At 53.6% G+C, this 24371-nt stretch overlaps 1 protein-coding gene across 1 annotated transcript in view; it reads right to left on the bottom strand.

Annotated features, from left to right (window-relative positions):
* Positions 1–1907: 1907 nt before the first annotated feature.
* KLF13 (KLF transcription factor 13) overlaps positions 1908–24371 on the bottom strand; it is a 42941-nt gene continuing 20477 nt past the window's right edge. Inside the window, exon 2 of the mRNA XM_055556782.1 lies at positions 1908–7635. Within this exon, the coding sequence (XP_055412757.1) occupies positions 7346–7635 (290 nt within the window). The 3' untranslated portion in view covers positions 1908–7345. The remainder of the gene's footprint in view (positions 7636–24371) is intronic.

Raw genomic sequence — 24371 nt, 5'->3', positions numbered from 1 at the left:
GGTTGGGTAAGATGGGTCTGTCCCAGTCCGGAGTGGCACATGCTGGTGGCTCAGCTGCAGTCACATTCTCGCTGACATTCTGTTGGCCTGCTGGTGCTAGAATTCTCACTCTGGTAACCAAGTCATTGCCCAGTGCACACCTATGTGCACACTTCCCCCACACCCTCAGCACTGCACCTGACTGCCTTCAGTTTGATCTTTTCACCTGATAAAAATGCAGAGGGAGCGGGACCCAGTGCTGAGGTCCCATTTGTACAGCCCCTCCCCCCATGGTTGATGTGCTGTGTTTGTGGACACAGGCTAGTACGTTTGCTTTTCAAGCAATTGGGAAAACCTATTGGTTTTTTTTTGCCCCCTTCTTCACCACTGGAGACCTCTTGGGGGTCTCCAGGGATCCCAGGTTCCTGAGATGGGGGCTATCTGAATGCCAGGCCCTCCTTGGAAAGGACCGATGTCATAATCTATGGCTGCTTTTTTCCCATTGATATTTTTGAAGCTTTCAGGCTCTTAGCACACCATTATTTACGGAAGCGGCTCCATCTTGCTTGCTGCTGTCTGGGGAGCTGTGAGCAACCAGGAACTATCTCTGTAAGGCACAACAACCACAGTCGTCTAGGGAACACGTTCCCTCCCACCGAGACTGGGCTCCAGAAAGAAAGACTTTTGTTTGAAAACGGTGTGCATGTTTTCCTGACAGTTCAGTGTATGCAAGGGGCTTCCCTCCCCACCCCTCCTCCTCCTCTATGACACAGAAAACAAGCTCTCATCAGGAAACGCCTGGCGAGTGTGGATGGAGCTTTAGGAAAAGGCATCTTTGGTCACCTGCAAGGCCTTCCTTTGTTATTGCTACTTTACGTTTGTTCACGGTTTGCATGTAGCCTATGGAGAACAAGAGGTGATCACGGAAAAACCCCAGTTCTGGGTCTGCACCTGGTGGGCTGTGACCGTGGGTTGGAAGCACAACTGCAGTCCAGGACCCTCCCCCACCCCTGCCTGGCGCAGACCAGCCTTGCTGCAGGGAGCAGCTGGGCAGTTCATGACTGCAGATTCAAGTGGGCTCTGGCATCAACTGGACATCAGGGCTTCCCTGATAGCTCAGTTACTAAAGAACTCGCCTACAATGCAGGAGACCCTGGTTCAATTCCTGGGTCAGGAAGATCCCCTGGAGAAGGGATAGGCTACCCCCTCCAGTATACTGGCATGGAGAATTCCATGGGGTCGCCAAGTTGGACACGACTAAGCGACTTTCACTGGCATCAACAGACATCACCCTGCACCCCATATTCCGGAATCCCTATCCCTGTCCCCATGGTCCTAGGCTGGCCCCCTCGGTGTACTTCAGGGTCGGCTTCCAGGCTGACCTACGGGCCGAGCTGGCTGCATACAGAGCATTTTCTGGAACAAGCACTGCACCCTGCACGGGAACCTACCTTCTCAGGGCTCCTGGGGACTGGATTGGTGAGGCTGAGCTTTCTGGGGTGTGGGGAAGCTGATGAGCCAAGGGCACCAGGGTAGTGGGCCACCATGTTGTTCAGTCACTGTCATGTCTGACCGTGACGCCATGGATTGCAGCACACCAGGCTTCCCTGTCTTTGACCATCTCCCAGAGTTTGCTCAAATTAATGTCCATTGAGTTGGTGATGCCATCCATCCATCTCATCCTGTTGCCCCCTTCTCCTCTTGGCTTCAATCCTTCCCAGCGTTAGTCTTTCCCAATGAGTCAGCTCTTTGCACCAGGTAGCCAAAGTACTTGTCCCTTGCAAAGCCTTCTCCCCACCTCCCATGTAAGGCCTGCCAGTTCTGAGCTGTCTACCCCTTGGGCCAGTTATATCCAACTTCTTAAACTGGGCCATTTTGGTTCCCTCCCCTTCCAGGGCCTCGCCCATCAGAGAAGCAGTTCTGGCAAATAATGAATCATAAATTTTATTTCAAAATGTAAACGTCACTAAACATGCATACACGTGAAAACAATAAAATTTACAGTTTCGTTAATTTTTTCTTTTTGCATAGGACATCATTACAATATAGAATCTATGCCTTACAAAATACATACAAAGTTTTATCCGAGCAAGCCAAGGCCAGATTGGGAACTGTACAACTGTAATACTTCACTGTAGTGATCTGGGAAAGACGAGACGTGGCCTTCGGAAGCATGGTGTGGTGCTGGTTAAAAAAAAAAAAAACAAAAAAAAACCCAAAAGTTCCTACAGAAAAGTGTGCTCGATGGAAATGGTCTTGGACCCTTGGAGTCTACCGTGGGGTTTGGCAAACAATCCCAGAGAAGCTCCATCAATGGCTTTGGGACGAGGAGGGGTCGTCTGTTAAGTCTAGGGTTGCTGAGACCCCTAGTGCACCCAGCACACAGAGACTCCCCGGCAGATTCCTGGCCTGTGGGAGCCATAAAGGCTCTGCCCCCAACAATGCACAGCTGCTCAGCTACCCTCCAGCCCTCAGGGTCCTCGGTGCTTGGCACAGGGACTCTCCAAGGTAAGCCTCCTGCCCACACGTCCAGAGACAGGCACCCTGACCCAGGAATGGACCCTGGGAGGTGGCCCCTGCTCCAGGGATGGCAAGCTGGCCTGGGACAGGCGCTCGTGGGCTGAGTAGGGGAGACAGCCTTCACCCAGACCTCTGGTTTACTGGCAGGTATTCGGCTTGGTTGCCAAACAAATATGTGCAGCAGCCTGTCATCATATCACCAGGAAGACATCCTGGAGCCCTGGGAGAAGGCTGCTCATGCACCCCTCCCCAACCCCCCATGTCTCCTGTGTCCCCCACAGGGAATGCAAGGTGTTCAGGGTAGGGGAAGCAACTTGCTCTCATCCGTCCTTCTTTAAATAAAAGTAGTAAGGTTTTAAAGCTGCATGAGAAGGGGAGAGGCTGGGCGGGGCCAGGGGGCACACTGCAAGTCCCATATGGCAAGAAGGATTCAGTAGAAACCAAGTATGGCCCTGGGCTCCTGCCTCCCACCACATCCAACTCTTCTAACTGATGAGACAGAGTAGTGGGCAGGAGGAAGGGCTTCTCCCTGAACGGTGTTCAGGCATTTATCAGTAGTAAGCTGGACGGTGCATCTGAGTTCTGCTACAAAATTCTCTGGAATGTGTCTGGGACAAACCTTTGAAGCTCAAGTCTTGGAGTCAGGAAAATCAGTTACAGGACCTGGCTTTCCCCAGGGCAATCCTGAATTCAAGAAAAGTCTCGGCCCACACCCTTGGTTTTAGCTTTGGAAGATATACGGTCACCAGAATTGAATGTGGGATCTTTGGACAGCAAAGATGTGGGTGACCTGCAGAGCATTTCTTACTGGCTGCAGTGTGACCAACCCATCAATCTTCAAACCCTTCAGCACTGAGTCTTTGAATGACTCTGTAAAAGGGTTAAGAAAATAAAAAAAAAAAAGAATGTGACAGCTGTTAGAAGTAAAAAAAAATCAGGTAGCCTTGTAAACACAGCCAAAACCAGGAGCTGAGCATCAAAGGGACGCTATTGCTCAGGTCATGCTTCCCTGCTGGGTGGTCCTTCGCTCGCTGAACTCAAGGAGCAAGTCCCTTGGGGCGCTCTGACCCGGCAGCCATCTTAGCCCTGCTTCTGGCAAGAAAAGTGGCCGGATCTTCTGGGGACAGTGGGCTGGGGGGCAGGAGACTTGCATGGAGACCCCACTTCTGCTGCACTTCACTTGGACCCCAGAAAGCCACCAGCCCTGTCCATATGTCCCAACAAACAGGCTAGGGGCCACTGGTGGCCTGCTGACTGTCCCTGCCTCTAAGTTGCCTCCCACCCCACCACCCCGGTCTAAGCTGTGACCAAGAGCGTGGGGAGGTCTGGGGACCCCAGTGCTGCTGCTGAAGTGTGCACCTGGAGGCCGCACCCTGGCGAATCCTGCACCTGCCTGGATGCCTAGCCTCAGAGTAAAGGGGTCGCCCTGCACCTCAAGTGCGGTGCATGGGCTGCAGCAGGGTGCAAGGCAGGCACCTGCAGGATCACATTCCCATTAAGGGCACCACTGCCCATCCCCACACAGCACCCCATGGCCCGCTGTGGAAGGGGCTCATCTTTCCTCATGGCTACAGAACACGGTAGGCGTTTGGGGTGCTGACAACCCTAATATGGCTGATGCTGAGGGCTTCCTTGTTTAGGATCCAGGGTCGCTTGTAGGCCTTCTTGGAGGGGAACCTTCGGCAACCTTCATTTTGAGATCTCTGCCCCCTTGGCCTACAAGAACTAGAGTCAGCACACAAAGGCTGGAGTTTTCACTACTGTTTCTAGGAGTTGTCACACTGAAGCCAGCAAGCATGGCCATAAACCAGAAAAATGAAAGACCCTGAAACAGACCTGGGCCGGGAAGACATTCTACTTCTTAGAAAAAAAATGCAGGCTGTTCAGCAGTGTCCTTCACCCACCCCTACCACCGTGCAACCACTTCCCACGGAGGTCTGAGGGAGGGAGGCCCTGTACTCCCTCCTTCCACATGTGATGATGAGATGCTAGCAAAAGCCCATTCGAACCTAGCCTGAGATGCATGGATTTTCCCCACCCTTCAAGTGAGATGAATTTTAGCCTCAGATGAGCCAGGATGGCCTGCTGGCTGGAGCTCTAGGCCAAGAGTTCCAGGTGCCAGCCAGTTCTCTCCAGATGCCCAAAGGCAGAGAAGCAGCAGCCCGTGTCCTGAGCCAGGCCCACTTCGGAAGGTCCGCACCCTGCCATTAGACCAAAACTGCTTTGGGAACGAGGACACACTCATCTGCCAAAAATAGCCCGCGCCTGCATATTTCTGTTTTAAGGCAATGTTACCCTTCCATCTAGCAGACGGAACAGCCCTGGGTCACTTAGAGGAAAAATTAAATTAAGTGCTCTCTTTGGGAACAGCAAACGCCCGCTTTCCCTCCCTCCCCCACCCCCCTCCCCCCTCCAAAACAAACCAGCTCTTCTTTTATTCCAAGATGACTGGGTTTAGAGTCCTTTCCCCTCTTCCTATGTGCAGAGAGACGTGGGCTCTGAAACCCTCTTTCCTCGGCAATGCCACAGCCAGGTCGCGAGGAGACACCAGGCTCCCACAGGGCACGTGGCCCCCGTCCCTGACTTTGGGGACCGCGTGTGGGCAGTGAGCGCACCAAAGGACTTTGGAATAAAATTCCTGAACCTGGAATGTGAGTTCCTGAGACATGAAATGTATTCGGAGTGTGGCTTTCTCGGCCCCACACAGAAACGGCTTTGGGAGGGAACTCCAAGGGCCCTGCCGGCCTCACTTGGGGACTGGGCGTGAAAAGCTCAGGGCACTGCTCTGTCCACGTGTCCAGCACATTCTGTTCTCTGTCCTGGACCAAATGCGAGCAGGGCTGTCACCCAGGCCCAACAGAGGCCAGGGTGAGGCCTCACCCCCATGCCGCTTCTGCCTGGTTCCCATGCACAGCAAGAACGATACACCTGCCCACCTCGTACCTGCCATGCTCTCAGAAGCCCCTATCACACCACTGGCTGACCCCAGCTGACACAGCAGAGTTAGAAATGGGCACCTGGAGTGCAGAGGAGGGCAGCTGCTAGGACATGGGGCGCCCATGTGCTCTGGAGCTGCCCAGGGCCCATGAGCACCAGCTGGGGCTGGGTCTCCGGGGCTCCTCCGTGCTGTACCCCTCATTGTGATCGGGTGGGGGCAGAAGCAAGATGGCCACAACCAAGGCACTCTGGGCTCAGGGAAGCCCTGCTACGGCCCTCTGAGGTCCCAAGGGTCATTCCTCCTCATCGAAATGAGCAGAGGTCTCTGCAAGATACCCCAAGTCCTTCCCAAACCCACACCCCTGCCCCAACACACACACACATACACACACACACACATACACACACTGTCCTGGGGACTTGTATTTACAGGCCCTGACTCCCTGGAGGAAGGCCAGGGAGGTGCCTGGGCGGGGGCTGCCCCAGCCCTCCACAGGGGAGCATGCTGGAGCCTGCCTGACCCACCTGCCCGGGTCGGGGCTCCCGGAGAGATGTCCCCAGCTCTCTGCTCGGGAAGGCTGGCAATGGGGACCCTACACCCCAGTGCCCCAAGGCTGGGGGTGGGCTGGGGCCTCCCAGGTGGGAGGGGGAGACCAGGGAGGGAGGAGTCCAGGGGACACAGCTCATGGAGAAGGTGAGTGTTCGCTGAGTCTCAGCTGGGGACATGGTGGGTCTGAAAAAAAAGCACTTCCCACAACTTCTGTCCGGTGCTCCCCGGGGAGGAAAGAGAATGTATGTTCTCTGACTGCATGTCCCATAGCATCCACCTTGCTACCCCCCAAAGTTTCCAAGTCACAATGTTCCGGTCTCTTGCTACCGAACAGTCTCCGTGGAGTGCTACGCAAGGCCACCACAGGCCACACGCAAGGAGCCCTGCTTTACCCACTGTGTCAAACAAAGGCGTCTCACGAGCAGGGTCAGTCGGGGAAAATGTAGGAACTGGATGCACCGGTGACACCTTTGGACATCCTTGTAGGAGGCCAGTCAGAGGACGTGGTATAATAGTGGAAGGTCCTGGTGCCTTCTGCGGGGACACAGCATTGCACAGCTGTGTGGACATCAGACGGTGCATTGGTCTGCCCAACCCAGGATTGCATCTCTGCTTCCAGCGCTTGAGAGGGACTTGGGCAGGGTCCACGAGGAGGACTGCTCCCGTTGCCCATCACGGCTTGAGGTGTCCCTCGGAGCGCTCTGCATTCTTAGCCCACTGCCGCTGGGACAAGCCTGAGGTTGGGCAGGCGGCAGGAAGAGGGAGCCGTGGGCTCTGCTCAAGGGTCTGCCCTGAAAGCACAAGGCTGGTGACCACCGCTCCATCTGCCGCCCGCGGGGAGCTCCATCTGCACTGCTCCGCCCCCAGTGTGTGCCCAAACCTTAAAGGAAACTCCAGAGTGGAAATCTATGTACAGAATAAGGCGGCAGGAAGGGGGTGTCCTCACTGACCTCTTGGAACATGTCCATCCCTGAGAAAGGGGGGGGGAGGGCGGTGGCGGGCTCAACACCGCTGAATCTCACCTGCATGGGTATATCTCTTGTGCAATTGTGGATGGTGTTTTTTGGAATTTTTTTGGAATTTTTTTCATTGTTTTTTTTTGTTTTTTTGTTTTTTACAAATTTGACACCTGAGGTGAAGAAAATTGTTTTTTGTTGTTGTTGTTGTTGTTGTCGTCGTCGACTTCATAAAGTTCTCTCTTTTTTTTCCCCTCTCTTCTTATTACAAAATGAAAAGACACGGAATCACGAGAAGTGAGAGCATCTGCTCATGGCTGTGGTAAGGAGGCGGGGCCTCAGGGCGTGGCATGGCCTGGGTGGGGGCGTGGCTTGCCACGGGCCCCGCCCCGCGCGCAGGCGCTCAGGGCGAGCTGGCTGGGCTGATGGTGGGGCTGCTGGCGTCCGAGCGGCTGTAGTCGCTAAGCGAGCCGGTTCGCGAGCCCCCGCCGCGCCGCTGCAGCATCCCCGGGTGGAAGTTGGCGTGGCGGCGCGCGTGCTTGGTCAGGTGGTCGCTGCGCATGAAGCGCTTGTCGCAGATGGGGCAGCTGAACTTCTTTTCCCCCGTGTGTGTGCGGTAGTGCCGTGCCAGCTCGTCGGAGCGCGCGAACTTCTTGTTGCAGTCCTGCCAGCTGCAGGCGAAGGGGCGCTCTCCTGCGGGTGAGAGGGCTTAGGATCAGTCTCAGCGCACACCCTAGGCTGCCCCGCCATCCCTGCACCCCTTCCTTGGTGCCCCATCTCCGCCAACCTCCGTGTGGGCGCCAGCACCCTCCTGTCCCGTCCCATCTGCTTCCATCCGACCCCTCCCGGGAGTAAATGACAGGATCCCAGGTGCTGCGGCCCCCTCAAGTGCGTGCCATCCAGCAGCCTGTGTTGGGTCAGCTGTGCCTGAGCGGCGGGAAGCACAGGCTGGTCCCTGGGCTCTAAGAATGGGAGCTGGGATCAGGGAAGGCTACGGGAGAGCTGTAAGCCTGCAAGTCTGGCCATATCACCCTGACCCCACAGATCACCCTAACCCCACGGAAGCCCTAACCCCAGAGCCTCAAATCCTGCAGGATCTGCAGACAGTTTGCCGACCCCAGCACCCAGCCATTCAGACCCTCTGCAATCTCCTCATCTGTATTATGAACAGGTCAGGACAGACAATTTTCTGGGACTAAGAGTCTGTTTATGGGCTTCCCAGGAAGCGGCTTAGCAGCAGCAGCAGCAGCAGGTGGTACAGTGGTAAAAAGAGTCTGCCTGCCAATGCAGGGGATGCAAGAGATGCAGGTTAGATCCCTGGGTCAGGAAGATCCCTTGAAGGAGGAAATGACAACCCACTCCAGTATTCTTGCCTGGAACATTCCATGGACAGAGGAGCCTGGTGGGCTACAGTCCATGAGGTTGCAAAGAGTTGGACATGGCTGAGCACGCAGACACTGGCCAAGAGACTGACTGCAGCTCCAACTAGAGTCTGCTGCTGTTCCTCTCTGAGAAGTTCCAACCTGGCTAACAGTCAGCAGAGGAGACTGGGAGTGACACCCAAGAGAGGAAGGTGAAGACAGCTTAGAGCAAGAGGCAGGTCAGCCTTCACCCAGGCAAACTCTGAACCACACACAAAAAAGGCATTAGTTGCACGGGGAGAACCAGCAGGGGGTTCCTGCACCCTAGAGGACAGCCTCTGGCACTGGGGGCGGCCACAGAGTACCCCTTCCTGCTGTATTTCTCCCCCTCCCTCCCAGACTCTGGCCCTCAAGCTGAGAGCTGGTCTTTGAAGCCCATACATCAGGGCCCAACAGAGGAAATTGACACTGCCCACCCCCAATGAGGCCATCAACCTTAAATACAAACAGACACCCAAAGGTGGCCAGGCAGCCAAGGAAAACAGTGGCATGAAAGGGCAAGGCCAAGAGCAACAAAACTACTCACTCCAGAGGGAAAAGAGTGAAGTCAGGAAACAGAAGAGAATATTAACCTAAAAATTCTGACTAGCATTCTCAAGATATTTCAGACAAAATTTTATGTGTAAACAGGATACCATAAAAAGGAAGTTCAGAGTACAGAGAATAAGTGTTTAAAAACTGAGAGTATTGTTGCCCAAACAAAAATTCCACAGAAAAACTAGAAACATACTCAAGGAACTATCCCAGAAAAATAGAAAAAACTAACAAACAGAAACAGCTCTAGAAAACATGGGAATGTTGCGGTGTTCTCTTCTTCTAGCAGTGCTGAAGCTAAGAGCTCTGTATGCTCTCCTTACTGACTTTGTTTTGGGTAGAAGGGTGTGTGGGCAGGGGGGTTCATAATCAAGCAGGCAAGCAAACCACTTCCCATCTGATAGTTACAAACAGCAGGAGGTCACAGTTCAGAGTCACAGGGAATTGATCCTGTGGGTGCAACATCTAACAGAAGACACTACTGAGTAAAAGAACAGACAAGAATGGAGGAGAGGAAATTACCAAAGAAACAATGGAATAGAATCTGTCAGCTGATGCGAAGAGCCAGCTCACTGGAAAAGACCCTGATGCTGGGAAAGACTGAGGGCAGGAGGAAAACGGGGCAACAGAGGATGAGATGGTTGGATGGCATCATCAACTCAACGGACATGAGTTTGAGCAAACTCTGGGAGATGGTGAAGGACAGGGAAGCCTACTGTGCTCCAGTTCATGGGGTTGTAGAGTTGGACACTAATGAGCGACTGAACAACCACAGCAATGTTACAGTAAAAAAAGGAGACAGGAAACTAACATGGAAAGGGTTAGCATAGAGGTGGGCGGAGTAGTGAATAAAGGCTCCTGCCAAGAGTATCTGCAATGTTAGAACACTAGAAGAGACCACAGAACTCACTTGAGAGAAAGGGGAGAAGCAGGTCATCTGAGAGGGAAAGAGGCTGGGACAGACAGCAGTCGTCTTATAAGCCACACTAGATGACAGAGCAACAGATCCTCCCAAGAGTACCTCTCACACACTAGCAAAAATAAGAAGAAAAGGAGAAGCCAGGGAAGTGAGTGAACAATGAAGGGTCATCTTGGGACAGGAGTAAGGGAAGAGACCTGATGGGGCACTGGAGCTGTGGGCCAGGAATCACACAGGGAGGTTTACAAGAAAAGGAGTTCCACACACCAGAGAGTATAGTCAAGAGGCTGAATGCATATAGTCAGGATGCAGTGAAAGCACATAATATTCTTTGCTTAAAAGAAAAAAGAGGCAATTAGAAACCCCAGGAAAAACAGAAGGCATACAAGAAAATTGTCTAAATTAGAAGTAAACTAAAATGCCAAATGAGAGGACTTCCCTGGTAGTCTAGTGGTTAAGACTCAGTGCTTCCACTGCAGGGGACGCAGGTTCGATCCTTGGTCAGGGAACTAAAATCCCACATGACACATGGCAAAAACATTTTTAACTTAAAAAAAAAAAAAAAAAGTTCGAACTCCATCCTAGCAGAATGACACCACACAGTTGTTATAAAGTACTTGGAAAGGTCCAGCACAGGATATGGTGGTGTCCTTCACATGACCAGTGCTGAACCTCAAAGTGAGGCTCGGCCCCTCTCTCCACTATGTACTGACTTAAGGCCTCAGACAAGTGCCTCACTGCCTGCCATGGGGTAAAGAGTGGCCCCACCAAAGATATATCCAAGTCCTTACCCGTGGAAGATGGCAATGTGACCTTATTTGGGAAAAATGTCTTTCCAGATACGATAAGGTACAGATCATGGGACAAGATCACAAAGACCAGAAAAGAAGGAAAAGGGCTCCAGAGAATGATGGGCCCATAAGCCAAGGGACTCGGTATCTGGGGTGGGCACCAGACACGGGGAGAGAACTGACACTGCCTACACCTTGATTTCAGACTGCTACCCTCCACAGTGAGAGAGCACACTTCTGTTGTGGGTGTTTAAGCCACCCAGCTTGTGGTAACTGGTTACAACAGCCACAGGAAATGAACACAGTGCTCCATCTTCATAGTGAGGTGGTGATTCTACAGGACTGCACTCAAGCAGCCCTTGGCACTGGGCCTGGTACATGCCCAGTGATGACTCCTGAGATGCTATTGTCACTTTCATCTATTACTCTTATCAACTAGTCTTCTCAGATTTGGGCCTGCTTGGAGGAGCCAGGGGTGGGGGGCACAGAACCAACCCAAAGTCACACTCAGCCTTGCTTCCTAATAAGCCCCTGTGTCCTCGTTGGGAGCTTGTCCTTTTCAGGGTCCTTCTGCTTGCAACTCTGGGAGGCTCCTTAGGTGGATATAATTAGAGAGGGTTGCATGATCCCAGGGCAGCAGGGAGGGGCAACATTCAACAGGACAGAGTGCTGGTGCCTGGCAGCCTGGTGGCAGCAGGTGGGAGGGTCCAGCATCACCACTCAGCCAGCCAGCAGCCCTCAGCCTGCCCAGGCATCAGAAGCACGATGGAGTACAAACATAATGCCTGGCCCTAGGGACGTGGGTGTGATGCCTGCAGACAGAGCTTTCCCTGCTCCCTTCTCTATTCCTCCAGCAGCCTGTTCCCAGCGGACAATAAGCCGGTCCATAGACAGACGGATAAACCATTCAGAAGTTATGATTCATGCTGGCATCGAGTGGCACTGGGTCTGGCTCAGCTGGCCTCTGAGTGGTGGCATTCAAGCAGCACCCAGGAGGTGGACCAGAAGCGTGGGGCAAAGGCAGCGTGGACGGGAGTCCTCCCCAACAGTGCTGTCCTCCCCAACAGCACTGCTCACCCTTTTAGGAAGGGTGAGAGGGAGCTTCCCTCCCAGGGAGGGAGCTTTTGTTCACCTGGGTTATGTCCATCGAGATTTATCAAAGAAATCAAAACAAAATATTTAAACTCAAGCACACATTCCAGTAGCTGTCAGAGGGGTGATGTCACCATACATCACACAGCCTCTGGGATATTCCACAAATAATGTTACTGTTATGAAAATAGTTCTGACCTTACAGCTCCCCGGAAGGGTCTGCAGTACCTGCAGGTGTCTCTGGACCTCACTTTGAAAACCTCTGGAGGGTGGGGCTCTGGAGACTGGCCCCAGGTGGCATGGTGGCTGAGCTGAGTGTGTGTGTGTATGTGCGGGGTGTACCCAGAGTCGGGCGGGAGGCCAGCAGGCCCAGGGGTTGGGGGGTCCACCCATGCTCTAAGTAAAGCCGAAAGGAAACCAAGCTCAAGTTCTGCACCTGCCTCTTCCTAGGATGTAATCAGGACACAGGAGCGGTACTACGAGCTACCACCGGAGGGCGCTCGGCCCAGCGCAGAAAGGACTCAGACCCCAGACCCCTGAAGCGAGTCCATGTCTCCTGCAGCCTCCCTGCCCACCACCCCCAACTTCAGAAGCCAGGAGGGCGGCAGGTGTGTGGGCTGAGGGGGCCATAGGACAGGATGAAGAGAGACCTTGTGAAGAGAGGCAGGGTGACAGCAAAGGGACTGGATGCTCGGGGAGGAGAGAGGTAAACTGGAGGAGGGTCAGGGTCACAGTGACGGGCCTTGGAGATCCACGGACTGGGGTAGGGGCCTGCCATGCTGGAGGGGTGGGTACCCGCCAGTGAATGCTAGGCCCCAAGGAGCCAGGACTGAGGGACGAGGGTAACAGTGGAGGCAGGTTGAGGATCTGCGGGTGCTGATCCTTGGGGATGTAGCGTGGGGACGAGGTAGGGGGCCAGGCCTGGCGGTGTTGTACAGTTGCGGGGAACGTGGTCCCGCAGGGAGCGGGTCGTGGGGGTGGGGTAGGGGCACGCAGGGCGGGGGTTACATAAATGTTCCCTGGCGCCCTGCAAGGCAGCCGAAAGCGGTTGCCTCATCTTATCAGGGAACAGGGCGTCCCACACTCTTGCCCAAGCCACAGGCCTGGGCGGGGACAGCGTGTTCTTTCTGAGAAGCCACAAGAGGCCGGGCGGGAGCCCAGGGCTCTCCTCGCCCAACCCCCGCAACGGCGCCCCGCCCCGGGGCCCGTCTTGCGCAGGTGCAACCGCGCTCACTAGTGCGCAGGCTCCGCTTGCTCGGACCGGTCCAGAGACCGCCTCCCGTTTGCCCTCCGTCAAGGGCGTGTGCGCCCCGTGACCTCACTCGGCTCATCCAGCCTAGGCCAAACTTGCCAGCCTCCACAGAGTGAGGGAGGTGCTGGCTCCAAGAGCAACTGCGTCGTGGTTCTTTTCTGTGTGTGGGCCCCTGGTGGGCAGTCGAGGCAGTGGTGGTGCCAGGACCAGCGCCGCGCCTGCAGACCAGGGCCCCTTCTGGGCAGTGAGTGCTGGGCTCTACCGGCCCCAGCTTCGGGAAACCTGGGGAAGGGAGAGGGGAGGAGAAGTCTGACCCGGGGCCCCGGGACAGAAAAGCAGGTGGTCCAGGGGTGCCCAGATCCACAAGAGCACACCTCGGTGAGCACACGGCATCCGTGCGGGTATGTGGAGGATGATGGGGGAGGGGCAAGGCTGGTCCAGTCAGAGGGAGGCACGGGCGGAGGCCTCCATAGAGAAACAGCTGCTCCCAGGCTCCAGTTACTGGCTGCCAGCAAGCGGCCTGCCATTCATCAATAGATCGCTCCAATCTGTGGTCTCCGGCATGTGTCCGCTTCCAGTTCCTAACCTCAAAACGGCCACGTTCTTCACTCCTGGGAGGCCTGCTTTCCCTCCCACTCGGGCATCTCGGCAGATGGCTGACCACTGGGGCCGATCAATTGCCAGCCTCCGAAGAAAGCCAGACCGGCAGCCTCAGGGTCAACAGAAAGGCCTGTTCTCTGAGGGGGAAGCTGACTTCTATTTTCTTTAGGAGACCATTCGGCTCCTCTGCTGGTGACTTACAAACCCACATGGAGCTGACACTTGGATGCCTGTGTCCTGGGGAGTCCAGGCTGGAAGCTCTTACCCACCACTGTACAGGTGAGGGAGGTGAGGCCCAGGAGACAGAACTGCCACCTGGTGGGATCCCCCTTGCCCTGGGACTCAGCGGGCAGAAGCAGTGATATCTGCCTGAAAGCCAACCCTGCAGAGGTCAGCGCCTGCCCCTCTCCCGCACCTGCACTCCTGCTCATTTGTCTTGGCTGCATCTCACAGTAACTGTGAAGGTTTAGTGTGAGAACACACGTGTGTTCTGAGGAGATAGGCGGTTTATCACAGGCGGAGCTCCTGGGAGCGTCCCTGGCTAGACAACCAGCCGGTGCTCATTTCTGTCAAAACTGCCTGGTCCTGCCTGGGGTGCTGCTCTCCTTCAGCAGTGCTGTGGTGCATGCATGTGTCTCATCACACGCTCCTATGCACTCTTGCACATGCCAGGGCTGGCAGGACATGAAGGGAGTTGGTACCTGGCTGGAGACTGCTACACACAGCCTGGGGGCTCGAGTTAAACAAGCAAATCTGCCTTCTGCAGACCCGTGTGTCTCCACGTTTGTACAGTGGGTGCAGGTGTATTTTTAAAAAATATGTATTTGGCTGTGTTGGGTCTTAGCTGCAGCTTGAGGGCTTGGCATGTGGGATCTTAGTTCCCTGACCAGGAATCAAACCTGTGTCCCCTGCATTGGACAGTGGATTCTTAACCACTAGACTCCCAAGGAACTCCCGATGCAGGTGTATTTTTAAAGTAGGCATTCTGGGTTGTTGCTTTGCCTTGCTTTGTTTTGGAATAGGATAACTTGGTCCTAAAATTCATGTAGAAAAATAAATAGAAATAGCAAAAAAAAAAACCCCTCTGAAAAATAATATTGAAGTGGGGGCAATGACCACCAGATTTACCATGCCGTTCGCTGCACAGGCTGCTGACTGGCAGTATAGCACAGCAGAAATGCCTGGACCAGATTCTAGGACCATGGAAATTATGGAGCAGAAAATGACATCTAAGGCAGGGTTCAAGGGATAGGGTCCAAAAACATCTTACTCAGGAAACTAAGTAACAATTGCCTCTTGCTGCATACCTTAAACCAGAATAAACTCTGAAAGGGTCAAAGATTTAAATGGGAAAAGTAAAACCACAGATGTTTTAGGGGAAAACATGAGAGAACATTCCTTTTATATGCTAGAAGTTCTTTCTATGAATCAAAATTTAGATGCCATAAAGACTGAAAACCCTGATAAATTTGACTACAAAAGTATAAAAATACATCTCCATAAACAAAGTCACAAGGAAAGGCAAAAAATAAGTAACAAACTGAGAAAAATGTATCTGCAGCTCTTGTTACAAAGGACTAATTTCCAATACTGGAAGAGATGACAGAAATTAAAAGAAAAAAAAATAACACCCAATAGAAAAATGGGCGAGGGCACTGACAGTTCATAAACAGGAGGTACAATGACTCTTGAACATCCAAAAAGATGCTCAATACTACCCATCAGGAGACAGATACAAGCAAAACCCCACAGACACTCCCCTTCTTACCTATCAAGGTGCTGAGATGGTGGGAGCTGGCACGCCCACTCTTTATTGATAGAAGTACATACTGCCACCAGCTCTGCAGAGGACAGCCTGGCAATGACTACTCAAATGACAGACCTATGTATCCTTTGAACTCACAGTGCAACTTGGGGGAGCTATCCTGCAGACTACACCCGCACACCTACAAAATGGGATGTGAGCTTGCTCACGCAGTGTGGCGAACGCCTCAAAACAACTCATGCTCTTCTAGGCTTTGTTACATACATTTAACAGACCCTCACACCACAGACGCCTACGGGTTCTTTCTGAACTGAGATGGAAAGATCTCTAGGGGATGGCACTGAGTGAGAAAAGCAAGCTCCCAAGCAGGACACTCAGTCTGGAGGCCAAGTTTCACGTGCGTGCAGGTCTGCCTGGATCTCAGATGCTCCGGGTGGGCACCTGAGGACGCAGGACCAGCAGTCTGGGGGGCCAGAGAGCTGGGCGCCTGGAGGGCAAGGACTCAGAAAACTTTCCTTGGAAAGGGACTTAAATGCCCTGGATTTTGAAACATACAGTGTCTTTACCTAAAATTAAAAACAGAAATCCGTAGCAAACTCAGAAATGGCAGCCACAAATTCTACCTTTCTACAAGTTCCTAGGGCAGGACTGGGACTCCACCCAGACTCCACAGCCCTGCTCACACTGCAGACGGCTGGATGGAGGACTCTCTCTGATAAACAGTGTGACAGACCTGGTATGGCTTAAAAGACAGCAGAGACGCATTCCAACAGCAGCAGACCTGGGGTTGTAATCATGCCTGGAGGCCCCCCAGGTTCCTGCCATAAAAGTCGCTCTGTCCACTCTCCCACAACTGACCATTTAGCACCAGCCTGGGTGGATGGGGCAGACACTGGTTGCCACCCAACCTCCTCTTGCAACCCAGGAGAGTTCATCCCACTGCCAGGATGAATACCCCAAGTTCAAGGCAGGAGAATGGGAGTCCTTTGCCAGGGCCAGGAAAGAGGGAGGGACTGGGTGTCCTGTGCAGGCTCCTGGGAAAGGTTTTCCTCCTGGACCAAAAAAGAAAGGATGAGGGCAGGGCGTGTGCAGGATGGGGGAGCAGGAATGGCATGGAAAAGCCTCTGAGGTGGGGGAGACCTTGGGGTGACAATAGTCACCAGTAGCTGCACAGAAGTCCTCGGAGACTACCACGGGGACCAGACTGCTCCTTGATACAGATGAGCCCTTGGCCAACCTGGGGCCCCACACTACCCCTGCCCCAAAAAAGCCAGCTCTGTGTGGTCAGCAGGGCCACCAGGGCCCCAAGGAGAGGGCCTGGCCCAGGGGGCGGGGCACACCACCCCCTGCTCTCAGGCAGAGGCTATGCAAGCACTCTGGCCCTACTTCCTCTTCCTGTGTCCCCTCCCCCAGCCCTCAGGTTCCTCCCCCTGTGCCTCCTGGGTGGGCCTTGCAGGCAGGGAACCAGTCCCTAAGGTGCATGGGCGTGGGTGCGCCATTCAGGACTGCACCCACCCCAAGAGGCAGGTGGGGGGTCAGGATGAACCATCTGTAAGATGGGGCCTGAGGTCAAATGTCAGAATGGCCTCACCCAGCTCACAGGAGGGGATGGCATGTCAGGACTGCCTCCCTCCCCACCATGGACCACGCTCGGCTATGGCTAGCCGCCTATGCTGACCTTGGCCACTAACATCAGGGGTGACACCAGGAAAAGCACCCTGGAAGCCACCGCCCATCATCCAGACAGCCTGGGGAGCCACACCTGCCCCAGTGCGACCACCTTTCCCACAGAGCCACAAGGCCCCCCTTTAGTTCCTCAGGGTAGGGCTGGCAGACCCCCAACCCCGACAAGGGCATCCCTGTAGGCAGCCACCATGTGGAAGGAGCCAGGCAGCTCTCTTCCCTGAGGGGCTGGCCTGTCTGTCTGCAAGGCCTGAGCACCCAGAGGCTGCACCCTGAAAACCTGAGCCTGGGCTATGCCTCCAGGCCTGGTGCCTACAGCCAGGCTATTCCAGGGACAATAAGTAGGCCGTTTCCCTTAGAGAAAAAAAGTCACGAGGCTCGAACAAAACAGAGCCAAACGGTGGACTTTGCAGAGCTGACTTCATAAAACAAGTAAATCAGAATAAAAACAAGTAAGCCATTTTACTATCATCTGAAAATGCTTTTGGTTTTTGAGCGAGCAGATGCAAAAAAAAAAAAAAAAATCCTGTCACTGACCTACTTCTGCTACAACAGTTGGGAGACTCAGAGGACCTACCCGAGATGCTCAGGAAGGAGCCCAGGTCACCAGACTCGCCAATGTCTGGCCAGCCTCGGTCACATGGGTAGTTACACCCGATTCTGTTTGCTGGAGCAGACGCCATAGCAGGAATTCAGGGGCATTGCCCTGCTGCAAGCCTGGGTGCTAGTCAGCACATCAGGCTGCACACACGGAGGGGGAGGCCACCCATTGCCCGCCCCTCCCCCCACTCTCCTGGCCTTCTCCCTCCCTGAAGATATACATGCTGTCTGGGGAGAAGTGCCCTCCTGGGAGCCTTCCAGATCCAGGGACAAAGGCTGGCCCTTCTCCGCACACCCTGCCTGGCCCTCTGCCTTTCTCTGGCCCAGCCTGGAGCAGGTTTCCAGGGGACCTGGGCCAGGAAGGAGAGCAGAAGCCACTCTGCAGCCCCCACTCCCGGCAGTGTCCCCAGAAGCCTTGGGCTGGGGTGCCCCCTTCCTCTATGGCTTGGCAAGGGACTGATGCTGAGGATGGCCAGTGAAAGCTGCCCCAAGGTGGCACTCCTTGGAATCACCCCCCAAGGTCACCACAGCCAGGATTCATGTGTTGGGTGGGGCGGGTGGGTGTGGAGCCAGCCCAGCTATCTCTCTGACGCTCTCACAAACCAGACAGGGGTCCACTTCACACTTCTGTCTCCACCGGCTAACCAGGAACACAGACCCCTAAGCAGTCAGCCCCACCGTCCCGTGCATGGGGGAGATGTACGTGCCCCAGAGCTGTCACTGCGCGGAGGACTCACAGCTATCTGGGATGACCTCATCCTGCCATCACTATGGTTTTCAGCTGCACTGCTTTCTACAGTCAGAACGCAACACAATGGTGATGTACACACACATTTACACTTATCTACACGTGTGTGTGCGCTCAGCCGCTCAGTCGTGTCTGACTCTTTGCCACGCTATGGACTGTAGCCAGCCAGGCTCCTCTGTCCATGAAATTCTCCAGGCTAGAATACTGGAGTGGGTTGCCATTTCCTCCTCCAGGGGATCTTCCTGACCCAGGGATCCAACCCAGGTCTTCTGCATTTCCTGTATTGCAGGCAGATTCTTAACCCACTGAACCACGGGGGATCAACAAACTTAACAGGTATTTCAGACTTGGGCCTGTATCCGTGGAAGCCAGCACCCAGGCCTCTGCCGAGGGAGCAGTGCTCACCGACACGCATGGGTGCACATGCCTGTGAAGGTCAGAAGGACTACACACCAGGCATTTCAGAAAGGTCTTTTTCCTGCTTTTGCTAAGGGTTACAAAACACATTTGAAAATTTCTGTACCCAAGGTCCCCTTTCTAACAGCGAGAATAAAACACCAATGGTTTCTGCCAGCAGGCGGCCAGCAGCCACCCAGACAAGGGCCTGAGTCCATCTCTGTGTGTCACACACGCACACTCGACTCACATCCCCGTACTTTTCCTGAAGGGGCATTGGGGTGAGGTGTGTCGCCTCCCCCGCTCCCTCAATGCTTCCAGACCCCAGACTGCTCCACACAGGGGATCTCCTCCAGGGGACTTAATGCCATGAGCAACTCATGTGAGCTGAACCCCAAGAATAGATGATTCCATCTCTCTCCTCTCTGTTCTGGTGGTCATGTCACTAACTGCCTCCAAAGGGAACCCACCAGTGTCTTCCCTGAGCTGAGGGGAGCAGCTCCGTCAAGGCCCAGCCCTCTCCCTGCCGTCTCAGAAGGAGAATCCTCCCACCTTAGGAGCACTGTGCCGTCAACAGCCTGTCTGGGAGTCTGTGATTGGTGGCACCCCAGCCCGGACAGCCCAGGATTCACATTTCAGTCAGTTTCATTGGAGATCTTCTCAAACACCCCAGAAAAGTGAGGACACGCATTTAGGATCCACAAGTAAAGACCCAGCTTTACTCACTTGATAAAAATATTCTTCATGTAAGGCTAATCAAAAGTAAAGTGGGACTGGGGCTTCCCTGGTAGTCCAGTGGTTAAGAGTCTGCCTGCCAATACAGGGGACACGTGTTCAATCCCGGGTCCAGGAAGATCCCACACGCTGTGGCGCAACTAAGCCCGTGAGTCGCTACTACTGAGCCCGTGTGCCTAGAGCCTGTGTTCCACAACAAAAGAAGCCTCCGCTTGCCGCAACTAGAGAAAACCCACTCGCAGCAATGAAGACCCAGTGTACCCCCTGAAAGTAAATAAAAAGTAAATAAAGGGAACTCATATCCAACATATACAAAGAATTTTAAAATCTCAACAATAAGCGAACACTTGATTGCATAGTAATACTGATGAGAGAGCCAAACTTAACTATCAAAGATGCACAAATGGCAAATGCTATGTGAAAAGTGCTCAGTATCATTTGTCATCAAGGAAACCAAAGTAAAACAAGAGGATGACATCCTACACAAGTGTGTGTGTGTGTTCAGTTGTGTCCTACTCTTTGCAACCCCCATGGACTGTAGCCCTCCAGGCTCCTCTGTCCATGGCAATTCTCCAGGCAAGAATACTGGAGTGGGTTTCCATGCCCTTCTCCGGGGCATCTTCCCGCATCTCTTATGTCTCCTGCATTGGCAGGTAGGTTCTTTACCACTAGCCCCACCTGGGAAGCCCATACACAAATGAGAGCAGCTAAAATCCAAAAAAACTGACCCTGCTGGTGGAGCAGCTGAAACTTGTTTGCTGCTAGTGACAATGCAACGTGGGATGGTCATTTTACAAGATGGCTGGGAAGTTTCTTAAGAAATTAAACACAGACTCACTAGACAAAGCAGCAGTCCCACTCCTAGGCATTCATCAAGGGACTTCACCATCAGCCAACACTGGCAGTCAGCACTTTCTGTGGGTGAGGGGTTTAACATGAGCTGCGTCCTCACAGTGGTGCACAATTCAGTCACAAAACAGAAGGAACTAGTGGTTAGGTGGATGCATCTGAAATGCATCTTGCTACGAAGAAGAAGCTAAACCCCTAAGTCTATACATTGTATGATTACTCATATGACATTCCGCCAAAGGCAAAACTGTAAGGACAGAAAATGCACCAGGGGTTGGAGGGCTGTGGTCGACCACAGAGCGGAATTTTTAGGGCGATAGAACTCTTCTGCCTGGTACTGGGAGGGTGGCTACACACTCTCTGCTTTGCCAAAACCTATAGACTGGACTTCAACAAGAATACTGTAATGTTTGTAAATGTTTAGCCTGGAGAGAAGGCTGGAGATCCCAGGATGGGGGCTGGCTGGGACAATAGACACCAGCCATATTACAAACACATGACATGGTGTCTGGGTGGGTGGGGAGACAGGGACAAGGAAGGAGCCTGCACTTCAACAGAGCTCCAGCCTCTTAGAGGAGAATCCAGGGCAGACCATCCCAAAGTGCTTCACATGTGCTCCAGGGCTGAACAAACAGGTGGATGCAAGGCAAGGGGAAGGAGCCTGGGTCTTGCTTTCAGAGAGGCAACAGCCTCTGGACCAGGGGAGGCAGTGAGTCCTTCCTGGGGGGTAGGGGAGGGATGCCCCCAAATCTGAGATGGTGTGAACTCATGCTCAGTCCTGTGTTCACACAGAGAGCTAAGTGAGTGAAGACTGTGGGCAAGGACACATCCTGGCTCTGTCCACCAGGAAGAGCAAGAAGCAGTGACACCCCCAGGAATGAGGAACACCCGTGGCACCTAGATCTTGGTCTCTAAATACCACTTTACAACAAACATAAATGGGGATCCTTGGAGACACGGCTCACTCTGGGACTGGAGTGGTAAACATACAAGATGAGCCAGAAGCAGCTTGTAATGCCAGACAGTGAAGAAGTGGACAGAAGTCAGCATGACAGGGGCAAGGGACCCAGAAGCCAACCTGACCTGGCCCTGGCCAAGGCTGGAATGTTTGAGTAACAAAGTACATACCAGCTGTTGCTCTCCTACCGATATAAAGTGATTAGAAGAACCCTTCTAGGAAACAGCAGCCCACTCTGGTATTCTTGCCTGGGAAATCCCATGGACAGAGTCTGAGCCTGATGGGCTACAGTCCATGGGGTTGCAACGAGTCAGACACGAGTGACTGAGGACAGAAGAGCACTTCTCCTCTATGGTGTTTTTCCCCCAAAGCCATAAACCCAGTCTCACTCCAAGAAAAACATCAGACATATGCAAACTGAGGGACCTTCTACACAATCCCTGGCCACCACCCCTCACAATGGTCAAGGTCAAGGGGAACAAGGAAAGTCTAGGAACCTGTCCCAGTTGAGAGAAGCCCAAGAGACCTGACTACTCTAGTAGTCAGACAGTGAATTTCGGAGAAGTCTGCAGTCACATTGTGGGATCATGACAGCAGTGAGCACGTGGCTTCTTTCTAACTTTTTATTCTGTTAGACTATGGCTGATTAACAACGTTATGACAGTTTCAGGTGGACAGCAAAGGGACTCAGCCATACATATACAGGTATCCATTCTCACCCAAACTCCCCTCTCATCCAGGCTACCTGGCTTATTTCTGAGAAGTCAGTCAGTACTTCTTAGATAGTGCAAAGGGCTAATACAGCCCCACTTGTTGGGGGAAAAAGTAAATGCTGGTGAAAGAGATTTCCAAGGTTCCTCAGATGTGTTAGGAGGACTGGATCACACAGTGGCTACCTTTGCCAGCCAGATACTTCCCTGCTGAATGCTTGCCCATTCCAAGGATGAATGTGCAGGAACTGCTCAGTGGTGACTGTGGCAGAAACAGCCAAGTGCCCATTATCCCAGCACCTGCTATCTGGATCTTCTTATCTCTAGATGACATGACTTTAGCCTCTGCAGTCACAATGCACCAGGGGAAAATGCTTCCTGCCCAACTCCCTTGCAGCTACAGTGGGCTTTGGGAATTGATTCTGCCCAGTTTATTGTAGTTGTTCAGTCACTAAGTCATGTCCAACTCTTTGCGACCCCATCCACTACAGCAGGCCAGGCTTCCCTGTCCTTCACCATCTCCCGAGTTTGCTCAAACTCCATGTCCATTGAGTTAGTCATGCCATCCAACCATCTCATTGTCTGTCACCCCCTTCTCCTCCTGCCTTCAATCTTTCCCAGCATCAGGGTCTTTTCCAGTGATTTGGCTCTTCGCATCAGGAGGCCAAAGTATTGGAGCTTCAGCTTCAGCATCAGTCCTTCCAATGAATATTCAGGGCTGATTTCTGGTGACTGAGTTCTAGATAAACCACTGGGTGCATTTTCATGATAGAGGGGGCAATATGCACTCTGCCTTTCATACTTGCCTGGACCACATCCTCCCCACATGGACCGAGTCCTCCCCACCCACAATGTGGGTTCCAACACTGCAGGACCACCAGGGTCACACCATCACCGGCCTCAGGGACGGCACTCTCCTGAATGGCTGCCTCCTTGTGTACCCTGAGAAGACTTCTGGCTGGGGCTCTAGCTGTCCTTCCTGGATAACATCTCTGGACAAGAGTAAAAGGAGGGCCCTAGCTGACCGGCTGGACATTGTGGCCCAAGGCAGCAGTGGCGCCTGTGAGGGGAAGGGGTTGGCCTGCCCAATGGTGCGGCAGGTACACCACCAGGCAGCTCCCAGCCTCTGGGCAGAATCACCACTGGCCACCAGACACATAAGAAGAGCCTCTGACATGCGTGGGCAGGCAGGCCAGAAGAAAAAGGCAGCCTGGGGGATGCAGAGGTGAGGAGAAGCAACTCCCAGAGCTGTCACTGGTGCTCAGAGGTAAGATACGCCATGTGTGAAGCAAAAACAGGATGCTCCTTAAAGAGAAGAGACCCAGAAACTGAGTCTGAAAGCAAAGACACACAATACGGGGATATGGCAGAGATTAAAATCCAATCTCAGAGTTGTCAGAGAACATGGAGACAGCACCACAGACAAAGAGCAAAAGATGAGAAAATGGATGATAAGAGGGCAAAGGTAAGAAAATGAAAGGATCCAAGTATGGAGCCCAGAGAGCCGGAGGACACGGGGGGTTGTCACCCAGGGTGGGCAAGAGCGAGGCCAAGTTCAGGAACAGAGCCTATTGAGGGGGGTGGGGAGGAGGGTGAACCAGTTGAGAACCAGAAAACCACCCTCCCCACCCCCAGAGACTCCTGACAGAAACCACACCCACAGTTCCAAGGACAGGGGAGCGTGTCAGGTGCCAGGAGTCGAGTGGCTACGGATTTGCCAGCAACCACAGCAAAGGCCCAAGACTGCAAAGCAAGGCCCCCTGAACCCCAAGCTGACTAGGAGACGCAGGACCAGACATCCAGTCCAGAGGACTCAGGCACGAGGCCAGGAGCAAAACACTGCAGATACACGAGTCTCCAGAAAGAGCCTCCTGCGCCTTTCTAGGCTCCACTGAGGAGCAGAGGCTCCAAGAAACAGGGCCTAGATGGCGGCAGGTCCCGGGACAGCAGCACCACCAGTCCAGGGCCTCAAGGAGCTGGAGAGGAGTCCCCTAGAGGACAGGCTGCATGTCCCACCCTGTGGGGAGAGCCACGTGGCCGGGGGCGAGGGGATGAGGCAGTAATAGCAGCGCTGAGAAAACCAGGCAGAAGGGCAACTTTAGTTCTCAGGAAAAGAAACGTGAGCAACACCTGGGATGCCTGCAGCATCTCTTAGTCCTGAGCACCTCTGAAGGTGAGTGGGATAACACCCCAAACTGAGACTGGGAAGGGGGGCAAGGTGGTCACCACCAAAGAGGCCACACGGCTGCCTCTGGACGGGTCACAGCCAGAACATGGATGCGGGCCTCAGGTCCTGCCCGCCCCCAACCCTGAGTGACTCTGATAATACTGGAGGGACAGGTCCAGCGTTCTTGGCAGCCCAGCCTTTCCTCGGAG

The sequence above is a fragment of the Bubalus kerabau genome, chromosome 19, assembly GCF_029407905.1.
Source record: "Bubalus kerabau isolate K-KA32 ecotype Philippines breed swamp buffalo chromosome 19, PCC_UOA_SB_1v2, whole genome shotgun sequence".
NCBI classification, from domain to species: Eukaryota; Metazoa; Chordata; class Mammalia; order Artiodactyla; family Bovidae; genus Bubalus; species Bubalus kerabau.
The sequence above is the reverse complement of the archived record's forward strand: the minus strand, read 5'-3'. Positions and strand labels throughout refer to the sequence as shown.